The sequence below is a fragment of the Formica exsecta genome, unplaced genomic scaffold (genome assembly GCF_003651465.1).
Source record: "Formica exsecta isolate Colony F162 unplaced genomic scaffold, ASM365146v1 scaffold504, whole genome shotgun sequence".
In the NCBI taxonomy this organism is placed as follows: Eukaryota; Metazoa; Arthropoda; class Insecta; order Hymenoptera; family Formicidae; genus Formica; species Formica exsecta.
Window position 1 is genome coordinate 371430 of NW_021852284.1, and position 13910 is coordinate 385339.

Genomic DNA, 13910 nt, shown 5'->3' on the forward strand with positions numbered 1-13910 from the left:
TAGGGAAACCCTGGGTAGTGCTTTAATCCCTTTCCATTTTACGAGCGCCTTTTACGAGCGCGCCTTGCAGGACCGCTCGCGCCGATATGCAGGTTTCGGAAACGAGCGGGTTGCCTTCCGGCGGCCTCACGCATCTAGTGTTCCAAAAATCAGACATACAAGATAGTCGAGCGTAATCTTTGGGAGGTTTGAGTACGATATTTCTATAATTTTCAAAGTTGTTTGCATTGAGATTGGGCGATATTGAGGCCCTCATTTTATATAAATCTGAAATGTAAATTTCATTTTCATAAACAGTTTACTCGAGGCTCGAGAGATTATCAAAATATTTGAGACACTAAAATATGAAAAATTACGATAGAATTCTCGAATAAAATAAACGAGCAAACTCCGATCAATTTTGTAGCTTACGTACGTTTTTTTTTTTATATCGGATTTTTATATACATCGAATAAACGAAATTCTTGATTTTCTCCGGGACACCCGGTGGGTATACGAGTCGGGGCGTATCCTGCATCGTCCGCAAAACTACCACGGCGGGATAAAATCGTCCGCCTGTATATCATGAAAATTGCGCACGAAAACAACAACGGCGCGGTGGCATCGTAAAGGAGGAACGACGACGCGATTCGATTCTTCGTTTTCGTTGCGTAGGAGTAGCAAATGGGATTTAGTGAATGCGATTCCGTCGCGTTGTAGCGTTACTCTTCAGGATATATTTTCCAGATATATTTTATACGGTAATCAACCCGCTGCGTTGTAACCTGCGCATAAAGCGGTCTGAAGTTTCGACATTGATTACATATCAAACTTATTCAAAACAAGTTTTGGTATGCCGTGCATATCACTCATGTCAAATAGATATTTCTTCATCGTATATTTATTGCAGTCGAAGTGAATCTCGCCGGTGTTTGTTAAACAATATTCATATCAGATCTTTCTTTACATAATTTGTTTAAGAAATAAAAAAACTATATAGGATAAGAAATGAGGAAACAAGTTAACTATAGATCTTTTTTCTATCAAAGAGATTGTTTTAGGATTGCAAAATGGCATTAAAATGAAAAAAGAAAACAACTGTTTGTCAATGATCAATTCGATACACCTATTCTGCGATATGTATTTTAAAGACATATTTTAAGATTTAAAGATTATACAATATATTGATTAAACAAATAAGCATTATATATGCATACAGTTTATTGCTTTTTCAAAGAACAAGAGAAAGAATAGTGATAATATTTTAGTTTTAATTTATTCTCATAAAATTAAAATGTAAAATATATCAAAAATGAAAAAAAAAACAGATGCTGTAAATAGTAAATATCACTATGTAAGAATTTTCGCTCGACAAGAATTTTTCTTATTTTCTTTCTTTCTTTCCAACATAAAAAGTGATGCTTAAGTCACTCTCGTTTTCCCATATAATGTCGAAGCTAAGTGCAATCTTGCATCCTTGCTGCTTAGGAACGATCAGAAATTGAATAGAGGATCGTGGAGAAGCAAGGAAAACCGGATAACTTGAAATCGATATAAGCGGGAAATAAATTTTCTGCCAGTAAAGTCCGTCGACATAAAGGCCGATATGTTCGCAATTCATGTGTGCATCTTTGCACCTGCTGCTATACTTTTTGTCTATTGAACTTTGTAAAGTTTCAAGCAAAAGATAAAAGAAAAAGACCGGCTGCAATAAATCGCTTATCATTTTCACTATCGCGATGCAAGGATAAATTTACGTCCGTTAAAGTGTAAAGATAGATGTCCATTTGATGTTTATATCCCGAATGATCAAAGTATCAAATAGATACGCGGATAAAGTTTTTGTATTCGCCAATATTTGAAAAGAATGAGATTTATAAGAAAACTTTTTGTTGATTGAAGTTTGAAATCTCGCGATATTTATTAGAAAAACAAAATAAATTTTTATGTGAGGTCGTAGAATCTCTCGAAGTTATGAATTATTCGAAAAAAGAAGAGATAGAGAGATGATGCTATTGTATTAAGTATTTCAATTTCATGACAAAGACAAAAAAAAAAAGAATATATTTTTTGTACTCGTGCATAAATTTCGCAAGATGTGGTTCACTTATAAGACGATTATTGAATCAAAAGGAGATCCAGCATAATTTTTCAATTCTTTTTAAATATATTTTGCAGAAAATAAAGAGAGAAATTTATGAATTCAGTTAATATCCATTAGTTATCGAAATAGATACAAAATTTGGAATAGCTAGAAAGTTTTCTTTAAAATTATTCAATATACATGTATAATCATTTATCTAAAATATATTTTTCATATATGTTTGAAATATCTTTTGGTTTTCTTGTATTTTAACACGTGAAGATTCACTTAAAGAGTATACAACAAGAATTTATATATCTTACGATTTTTAACCCACATGCTTAATGTAAAATGCTAATGTCGTTTTCGGTATTTATCATACGTGTATCGTATATCTGTATTATATATAGTCAAGTAGTGACGCAAGACGCACATAGCTCGCACGCGCAACCGGCTGCCTCCATGAGATCGTTGTAGAATTCGACCTCGCGAACTCTGAAGAAAATCACGCCTACTTGCGCGCACTAATACGTATCCCTCTGGCGAGCACGCACACGAATACGCGTGAGAGAGCGAGGAAAGACTCACTGAGTTAACGGAACACGAAAGTAAAAAGGAAGATGCTCGCGTGAGGGTTGGAAGTAGCGGTGTGCGAGAGGGCTGCAAGGTGAAACGAGTCGACAAGGACGTACGCGAAGGGAAAGAGGGACATGTAGTACAAGGTACATGTGAGTTGACGAGGAGGGAAGAAGACGGAAGGACGTAAAGGGAGAGAAGAGAGTAGAGAGATGGAATAGGGGGAGAGAGAGACACGCTGGCGGTAGTTGTGTGTTGAGGGCTTGCTATCCCCCCTTCGACCTCTCTCCACCCTCGAGGAGAGGGTTGGCGAAGGGACGGGGATGGCGAAACTATGCGAAGAATGTGCAATTAGTGAACAGAGCATGAGGTGGAGTCGGGGATGAGGGTCGGTGCGGAGAGAGGGGTAGTACGGGTCCCGGAAAGGGAGTGAGTATACGGGGCGCGGAAGTGGAAAGGGGGACGAGGGCGGGTTGCCGACAGATCCTGGTATGGTGGTGCCATGCCAGCGAATCTCTTTCTCTCTCTCTCTCTCTCTCTCTCTCTCTCTCTCTCTTACTCTGTGTATGTGTGTGTGTCTCTCTCTCTATCTTTCTCGCTCTTGGTGTGTCGATGGCGATGTTGAGGATGGTAGTAGTGGCTGTAGCGCCGAAGAAAATGGAAAGAAAGGAAGATGGATGGAATGGCGCCCAGGGATGATAAGAAGAAGGAGCGGACTGGGTTGCGGGGTTTGTCCGGTAGTAGTAGTAGTAGTGGTGGTTGTTGTAGTAGACTTGTAGTAGTAGGAGTTTGTCGAGGTCGTCAGGGTGGGGGTCACCGTGTCAAGATGCGAGGGGATCCTCCTTCGGGCGCAAGGACACTTATCGACTTCCCAACCTCTCCGACTTTTGCCTCCCCCCTATCCCCCTTCGCGTTTTCGCCTCGAAAGTATACACGCCCATATAGCTTTTTAGGGTGCCTTTCGAGGCCACGCGGGAATAGCTCGCTTTCTCGTTCTTCGCGCGATCTGATAAGTGACGACTTCCTTCGCTGCTCTTACGAATGTTTGAGAAACTTTGCCGCACATTGCTTCTTACAAAATAAAGAAAATTTTTAAGTAGCGAGTTCTAGAATTGTAATGTTTTAAGATATTGAGCAATATAATAACGTTAGTTATAATAAATTATACATTTCAGATATTAAATAGGCCGTAACATCCTATTATTCACAAGCTTTTCAGAAAAATTCTACATTTTCCTTTTCTTTCTACAACTGTCATAAAGTACTTGACTTTTTCATCAAGTACATAATCTATGTTTGTTTTCATATTTCGCCTAACAACTCTCATATTTTTTCAAAATTTTTCTACAGCTATTGCAATAATAAACTTGGATGTTAGAATTTTTCACAAATTATGAAATATTGAAGATATAACATATAAGTATTAAACATTACAAGTTTGTACAATATTTTAATTTCCAAAAAGATCGATATTATTCTTTTCGAAGGGATTAAAGAAATTTTAAAGAAGAGCCCGCGGAATTCTCCGGTCCGGGAGTATTTTCGACAATCGGTGTGAATATGGCTTAAGAAGCCCTTTTCGAGTGCTTATCCCTCGAGGTCGCGATGTGCTCGGTAATTGCTAATTGACCAAACGAGCTTAAACGCACTTCGCTGGTTGAAGGACCAGTATGAGGCGCACTGTTTGTGAACCATCGATTAGCGACGGTGCTTCGTGGTAAAGTCCAGGATACCCCGAGGACCATTGGTGAGCCTCTCTGGCCCTCGACATGTCAAAAGCGAGCCCTCTCGACGACGTCAACCGAGCACCAAGGTCGTTCGAGCGAGTGCCCTCCGTTATTGCAGCTCGTAGCTGCACAATTTGCAGCTCTGCTCGATAACACGAGAATCCCATAGAAAATAAGAGTAATCGAAACGACGACAATGGAACTTATAGAAATTCTCGAGATAAAATACGGAAATTAATCGCCTGGTGATTATATTTATGTTAATCGAGAAACTTAATAGATAACTTCGCGGTAATAAAAGTAAAAGTAGAGCTGTTTGATCGAATTAAATATATATATTTGATTATATAGTTGAAATAAATGATAATAGTAATATTTACGATGTAATGGTATTTCACTAGAAATTTATCCGGCGGTCAGGAGATGTAATTGTTTAATTTATTCGAGATGATGCGGAAAACATTTACATCAATCAGGATTTGTAGTTTTATTAATCAAGACTTTGTGTATTTTATCTAGCAATTTAATCGCTAAATATCGATTAAGCATATATGAAAAATAAAAGATATATTAATAAGCGAGATAGCGCGCGAAAACGTATCTGTCAAAATATTCCTTGAATATCCAATAATTGCATGTTCATGCGCTCTCTTCGTCTCTACTTAATTTTACAGAAGAATCCATCGCGCGTGACCACGCGTGTTCTCCGTTACATAGTAACTCAACAGATACCAATCTAACGGCTGGAGATTTATATCGAAGCACGATGTTTAACGATGATCACTAAATCTAATATAGTTAATGAGCGCGCGCTGGCCGCACACTTTGTGGCCTTTACAACGTCATCTCTGGGACGATGTGTTTACGATGCTATTACGATGTCGGTTTGAGATGGTTTTCCCATTTATACTACAAAATGTATTTATCCAAATACAAGCTAACGCATAAAACAATCTAACTGCAAACAAAAAAGGATGAAATTTAAAGTGAATTAGCAAATAAATATATAATCAGCATTTAAGCATTTTTAATGCTAATGTACGCTGATAAGAATAAAGAAGAATAAGATTATTATAACCAGATGATTTATATATAATCGCTGTGTGTCAGGAAAGAATAATATTTTAACTGATGAGAGCGGAAACGCTCATATCGTGATTAATGACAAGCTATTTAGTATACGAATTGATTTTATAGGACACCGTCTAAAAACTGTAAACAGATACGTTAATTAGCGGAACGCTTGTGTCACTGAATCCTCCTTTCGACGAGAAATCACGCGTTGTTTTACGTTTCGTTAACGAGCCTGTAATGGGACATATTTCTTCCATATAAACTTCTTGCCGTCATTTCCAATCAGCCAGTAATAACGCCTGGGGGCTTCTTAAAATAGCGTTACATATGTGCAACAAACTGTATCTTCTTACTCGGGATCGTAGATAGTTTACACACTTTGCTATAAATAAATGAGCAAGAGAGAGAGAGAGAGAGAGAAAGAGAGAGAGAGAGAGAGAGAGATCTCCTCATGCTCGTTACTTTGAGTTCGTGATCATAATGGCCCTTCTTGTTAAATTGAGCATCAGCCAAGTGATTTACGTTGATTGAATAGCGTTACATATGTGCAACAAACTGTATCTTCTTACTCGGGATCGTAGGTAGTTTACACACTTTGCTATAAATAAATGAGCAAGAGAGCGAGAGAGAGAGAAAGAGAGAGAGAGAGAGAGAGAGATCTCCTCATGCTCGTTACTTTGAGTTCGTGATCATAATGGCCCTTCTTGTTAAATTGAGCATCAGCCAAGTGATTTACGTTGATTGCTCGTCGCGTCGCGTATCTAGCAATCCCTCTCTCTATTTCTCTTTGTCTTTCTCTCTCCCTCTTCCATCTACTTTTTCTCTTTTTTTTCCTTCAACTGCTTTTACCCTACTCCGTCTTGTACATCCGATGTCGATCGCTGATCTCGATCTCATCTACATGGGCAATGATCGATCTTCGCTTCGGGGCTCGAAGTGGAGAAGAAGTGCCTCGGGCACGGCTTCTACATGTTCCCCTTTTCTACCCTCGTCATCCGACGCTCCTTCCTTTGTGAAAAAAGGGCCTTATCTTCTTTGATAATAAATTGCTTCTAAGCTTGCACAGGTAGATGCCGAAAAAGACAAGATTGTACTTGGTAATGGTCAACAATGGAAAATGAAAATACCTAATTGTCCATGTTAGATTATACATAAAGGAACACTTTATTAAAATTGCATCTTAACGAAAGCTAAATATAAGAATATTGTTTGAAATTCAGGAAGTAATGAAATCTTATTGTTTTGATTAATATATTATCGAAATATATATAATTAAATATAATTATATATTTCGAATTATATTATTAAATATAATACGAAATTTCAATTTTTCAAAATTTTTGCAACTAAAATTCGAAATTATTAAAGAATATATTTTTGAATCTCTTAACATCTCGTAACATGCCCCATAAACATTCCAATCATTATTATTTAATTATCGTATTATTTCATCATTTTCTATATAATTGTCTTATTTATTAATTAGATTAACAGAGATATCATAACCGAGATATCAATAATTTTAATATTGTTTAACTATTCATTATGTGCTTCACATTATAGTATTGCATATTGTATATTTTCAAATATAAGGAGATTAATCAGATTGGAATAAAACGCTTAAAGTATCCGGTAGATTCGAAAACGCGAGACGTCAAGTCCGATTCATAATTGAGCATCGCATGCAACGATGATTCGTCGATCGATCTGACGCGAGATAAGAAAAGTCAAATGAACCGGTAGCTTTTCTTTGTAGTCGGTTCTATGGAGAGATACCTAAGCCGGCATAACCGACCCCCTGCGAAGAATGTTCGGCCTTCAAAAACAGAGAAGGAACGCGGCCGGCGGTGGCGCATGGTTCATAGCGGGCCATTTAACGGTCTTTGCGAAATTGAGTCATCACGCGGTTCCCCTGGAATCTCGAATATTTTCCTCCCGATGCTTCTCCGTACCACCTCTCCCTCTCATCTTCCCGTTGTACCCCCTTCCGCCTGACTCTTGCACATCTCTCCCTCCTCCCTCTACATTACTATCCGACGAAGACAGCATATCGTCATAGATCCTCGTAATTTCCCTCAGGATCTCGCAGAGAAAGATTCGGGGCGGATACGAACGGATTTCCGAATTTCCGCGACCGTGGCAACGCCCGCGCAAAACGTTAGCCGAATTCTTTCCTACGCTGCATATAATTTCCGCAGCGGGCGTAAAGGAAAAGGTAGAGGTATGAAGTACTCCTTGTGACCCATTTTGGATCCATAAAACTAGTTTATGAATTAAATTTTTTAATCAAGCACGAATATATATTATTGATCACGTATCTAAAAAGAGAAAGAGAGGTTTGCTCTTTTTTTAATTTATATCCGAAAATCTCAGGATCGAAAACCGAATGCGATATTTTCTCCGAAATTGGCACAAGTGACGCACTGGCTAGTCATTTATTACAAAGTCTACAGTTAGATTAGATTTCTCCGCGTCTGTACTTCGTATTTTTTAGCTTTGCAATAATCGTTGCGGTCACGATCTATCATTATACCGGAGATATATAAATAAAAGGACATCGATTGCGCGCCTATATTACGGACAATGTCTGTACACTCGACGAACTTGGCGGCAATACAGAAACGATATTCGTTATCGTCGCTGCCTGTAGAGCCAGAGACGAAGACGAATGCACGTAATTTTGTCCGACTTGCGATTTGCAATGCAAAAAAGAAGATAAATTCAGCGTTTCACTTCGCCCCCGTATTTTTCCTCGACGTATTGCATCGTCCCTCTCGCTCGGATAATCGATGAATCATTTAGCGAGCCGTGTTCACCATCAAACTCTTAATCGAGTCTTTCCGCAAGAAGCAAGACGGTAATCTCTCTCCCGAAACTTTCCGCGAAACTTGGAGATTTATCGAGGAAATAATTTATTTAGCAATGATAGCGCGGCGGGTCGTGCCAGGACATCGCGATTTTCAGTCCTTTTTGTTTTCCCGCCAAAATATGGACGTACTTTGATAGTCAATACGAATCTACAATTAATCTCACGATATCATCGGTGCTTAAGAGAGATTTATTTAATTTAATATTTTTCGAAAAAATCCAAATATTATTCACTATTCAAATATTGTCCGCAATGTGATTAATGTGAGATTAAAGAACTTTTTTTATCGACGCTAATTCTCGATATTTAAAATCAATGACGTAAGACGCGTGATTTTTAACCGAATGCACAACTTCCTCTGTATAAGGAACTCTCGAATCGTTCACGTTCGTGATCAACGTACGATCTCAAAGTGTCCCGCGCTGTCGTTAGAATTCTATGCGTCTGGCATCGCCGCGTCTCGCGAGCTTATCCATCGGAATTGAAGTGCCCTGGCGTGATTCTGCTTACCGTACGGTTAAACGTTATTTCAATTACGACACGTTTGATGCCGTCTGGCGCCGGTTTTACGGTCACCGCCGACAGTAAAACCTTAACGGCTGTGAAATCTAAGCGGCGATAAGGTGGCGCATAGAGCGCCGTTTACACGATCCAATCGGCCGGAAATCAATTCATCGAAAGCAAAGAACTCCCCCGCAAAGATTCCAATCTACGATCTACGACTCTTTTGTTTCGTCGCACAGAGTTACGTTACATTTGTCATCGCATATTGACCGTTGAACATTCAATACGTGGCGCAGTGGCAGTTAACATAATGGCAATTCCGCTATAGTCCAGATAAAAATAATTTAGAAAGGGATCTTCTCCGGTTTCGGTTTATTAGAAAAGATTCTTATTTTGAAAAATGCACTTTGTGCAAATAGCGTGCTACTATGAAACTAAATCATTTAAATCATTTAATATTTATAACTTGTTTTAATGGCATTCACAAAACGAACATAAATTTTAAAAGTAATAAACGAATTGATTATATGAGAAATTTCCTGATATTGCCTTTTAAAAAAAAATACAAATAGAAAATTCAAATCTACGTAGATATACGACCTTTCATCAATATTTAATAACTAATCTATTGTAGAATCTATCTGATTTTTTTTATTTATTTTTTTTAATAATTTTAAGTCAATCTTAAAGTGCAAAAGGAGTCACGCATTTAGAAATTAATCCTTCAAATTCCTTGCTGTTACTTCAGATCGCCACACTTTGATGCTACATTTTCATAGCTCTTCATACATGAAATCCACATTAAAACAAAACATTCTACTATCCTCTCTCTCTCTCTCTCTTACATACATACATACACACACATTTTAATCTATACACTATGTACGCGCGCGATGCATTGTTGTATAAAAAAAAAAATGGAATGGAGCGCGCAAATGGAACATTCGTGTTGTTAAAGCCGACGGAGACCGTTGGGTTTTCATGGGAGCACGATGAAATCTGAATACTACGCTCCCGCGCATTCGAATTGATTCCCGGTTCTTTTCACCCGAGTTTCGAAATCGGCCGTCTCTCGTTATCGGCAATTTCGCGAACGGTTTATATCCACGTGTTTATAACCGCGCGAATCGAATGAAAGCATTCGCTTCTCTTTCTCGTGTCGTCTCGTCTCATCCTCCGTCCCATCTCACGGAATGACATTTCTCTCGTCTCGTTTCCCGTCCGCTTCGACTCATTACGATTTATTATGCTCGTTATCGTGCCGAGTCGCGAGTTACATGGCCGCGTAATTTCGCGCGGATATCGGATTGAGTCGCCAAACGACGCTTTAGAGCGCCGTTCTATACGCGCTTTCTCGCGCACTTTCCCGCTAATTAGAATTTATGACGAGCGCGCTTTATCACCCGCTAAATTTAGCCGCGAGTTTTGCGCGAAATAGTTTTCGCGCGGTAGTGAAGCTGCTCTTTCTCGCGCGATCCCGTAAATTGTTTGTCATTTAGCCGCGTCCTCCGCGATGTCGGGACAATTTGTCACGAGGTGAATCGTGCGTGGTTAGTGGTCATGTTTTTAATTATTTACTTGTTCTTGTCGATATTGTGTTACTGTAATTTATATAAATTGTCACTTTTTTATTATATGTTCGTCCATATTGTGCCCGAAATTAATAAAAAAAAAAGAGATACATTGCATCATTATATCAAGCTCAAGCAAGAAATTAGAACATATATGTATAAATAACTCTGATTAAAAATTCATAAATCTATTCTCTATATTAATAATCTGCATATTTTTTACACAAAGATCGTAATAGCCGTTCAATATCACATTTGTAGTTATGATAATATAATAAATCTAAAGAGCGAGAACCGACTGTAGACGAAGTCTGACAAGACATGTAACTTCCAGTCTAAAATGCAATCGTTTGATTTAAATACGTCGATGATTGGCTGGGCTCTGCTTTAAAGCGCATTTTATCTGACGTTTCTGCGAGGCAACTCTCTCAAAGCCTATTTCGAGCGGTTGCTCGAGAGTTTGTTTGAATTCGTTCGATCTGCTTCTCGTCAATTCTAGAAGGAATTCCCACATCCGAGACTCGCGAGAATGCAATCTTCGTCACGGAGCTTTCATTTCCCAGAACCGATCCTGACGCTTCTCTTCTGCGGATACCGCGATTGTTTGTTTCCATTCCCAGCGAGGAAATCAGAATTTATTGAAGCGTCCAGTTTTTTCGTGAAACGACTTGGGAGAAGGGAAAACAGACAAATAGGGAGAAAAAGAGACGGATTTAAATGAGAGTTTGAAAAGTCAGATAGTGGTTTGCGAAAGCTCATCACTCTATGAAAGAGCCGATTCCTTGATTACCATTAATTATAAAGGGATTGATTCTATCTCTAGTCACTTTAGTTTGCTTTAACTTCTAAAGAAAATATATGGAATAAAAATGTATGTCTGATATCACACTTTTAGGCGTCTTTACATTTATTTATAAATGTTACTTGACGAATCATGATCAAATATTAATAGAATAAGAACTTTTGACTTTCCCGAATTGCGAAAGATAAACTTTTATTTTAATTAATTATCTAATGAATTAGTTTACATTACTATATTCTATCAAAGATTCCTGTTTACTTACAGTTTGCGAAGTGATGTATTATTTAATAGATATATTTATACAAGTATATTAATTATTTTTCCTGATTATAGACGGAACGAATAAGGAAATCCAAGTAACGACAATAAAAACTTACATTTTTTAATACGAGAAAAAGCGAAATAAATTGTTGTACATTATCGATTTACATTCGCTTTTTATTCTCTCTCAAAAAGGAAATACATATCACATTTAAAAATTTATTTTTTTTATATACTACATAATATAATATTCCATTTAAGCAAAAAGATAGCGAAAAAAATATTGGACAAAGGTAATAACACTTTTTTTATCCGCTCGTACGCTTCAAGTTTCTTTTTTGTTTTTACAAAAGAATATTGCATCTCTGATTGTATGCAATTTATTTTAGCAACGATATATCAATAATAAACTTAAATCTCTGATACATAATTGGTTGTGTTGCAGGTCGCAACGAGCTGATCGCCCGTTATATCAAATTGAGGACCGGTAAGACGAGAACGCGAAAACAAGTATCTTCGCATATACAGGTTCTCGCGAGAAGAAAACTCCGGGAAATACAGGCAAAACTCAAAGTGGTAAGTATTATGACATTTATATGTTTCTCAATAAACGTTTATTATCTCATCTATTGTTTTTCTTAACGCTTTTAAATACATCGAGTCCGATATCGCGCGACTCGATCGTGTATCTTGCCTCTTTCGTGGAGGGACAATCAATGAATTTATTCTTTTTGTGTGAACGATTGAAATTACATTATTTGTATAAATGCGATATATTCTGTGATCACGGAAATAAATTACACGACAGCGGCGGTTTAACATGACGCGTTATTATGATAATGAAATGCGAAATAAATACGATTACATGTGATTATTTATTTAACAGTATTATAATACTTGATAACACATCGCGTTGTTTGATAATATACTGAATAAAATATTGTACGCGTAAACACGCTCATGTAAATGCGATACATTGAATTGATATTTCTATCTTATGAATGACAAACTTTTATTTCTTTCTAAAATATAGCTGATATATATTGAAAAACTTGTATTATATATACGAGTTTAAAAAGCGATAATTAAATGATTATATTTTAAGAAGTTTATTACATGACATTGCATTAATAAAATGAAATAAGCTTCTCCGTCAAAGAATAGCGATTGACAGATTGTTTCATATTGATTTTCGTATTATTTCAGAAATATCTTAAAGATAAAAGAGAGAAAGATATCATAGAAAAAAAAAAAAACTATATACAGAAGAAAGATAATTTTGGTTATATAATTTGATAAAATTTGAATGTATATTTTTGAATTCACATTATAATCACTATAAAATATTTTCTTTCCTATATAATTATTTTTTATCTCGATTTTTTTACGAGATTCAAGATTCGAGAATATTAAATTAAAAGGATTTGTGTGTATTTCTTTATACATATACTGGACAATTTTTTTATCAACAATCAAATATTCGACCGAACCGCTCGGTGTTGGGATAATCGGAATTCTATTGTACAATATTTCTCATTTTCTACCTCGCAGAGAGAGAATCCTACATCGGATAGTAATAGAGATAATATTAAATCTCGATCGCGCGGCGATGTGCGAGCATTAACGGGTGATAGCTGCTGCGGAATCATTTTCGACGAGAGGGAGGGACACGCATATCGAGAGGAGCATTGCCGCGGGATAAATCACGCGTAAAAATGAACCCAGCCCCGTTTAATCAACAGTTGAATTATTAAAGCGATTCGCGAACAATTGCGCGCCGGTTAATAAATCAAAGCGCAGCGGTGCAATCGCTGGTGCCTCCATTTCGCCGATGGGCGGTAAAATAGCGCGAGGCAGAAGGCACAAAAGAGAGAAAGAGGGAGGGAGAGAGAAAGAGAAATAGAGAGTATTGTGTTTATACAGGATCGGTCAATATTCGAAAATAGAAAAAAGTGGAAAAACAAGCCGAGCGTGTAAATTAACCGTGCGATTGCATGCAACACTCTGGTAAAACTCTTGTTCGAAGGAAAAAACTTGCATTTAATCGAGGACGATAAATCAAATTTTTTTCGGATATTCCGCGCAATCTGGACGAGACTACCAAATAGTTGGATCGCTAAATTATATCGCGTAAATGTACTATTTTGCTTCTCCGATATAGATCTAATTACTAAAATTTTCAGTGAAAAATTCTGCGCGCGAATAGAGATTTTTGCAATACAATCGAAATTTCTTTTCGGAGATAATAATACTTTTTAAAACAAGATAAAGAATGTCAAGGTATCAATACTTTCTGTAGTCCAAGCTATCGAAAATGAGAGTTTTCACGAGCTAAGTTTCATGGACATAAATAGATAACAAAACTTCATTGTTCATTCAATTTCAAGTGAACTTTAACCGAGTTTCGAATCCAGATTTAGTTAGAAACAATGTGCTGCAATATAAATGAGAATATTTCTCAACA

The 13910-nt window shown here is 37.2% G+C and overlaps 1 protein-coding gene across 7 annotated transcripts in view; it reads left to right on the forward strand.

The window, feature by feature from the left end:
• Positions 1 to 13910, forward strand: part of LOC115241699 (transcriptional enhancer factor TEF-1) — a 174684-nt gene that overhangs the window by 148820 nt on the left and 11954 nt on the right. For all 7 annotated transcript variants that reach the window (XM_029817585.1, XM_029817589.1, XM_029817588.1 and 4 more), the window contains one exon: positions 11892 to 12022. In XM_029817585.1, coding sequence (XP_029673445.1) covers positions 11892 to 12022 — 131 coding nt within the window. The remainder of the gene's footprint in view (positions 1 to 11891; positions 12023 to 13910) is intronic.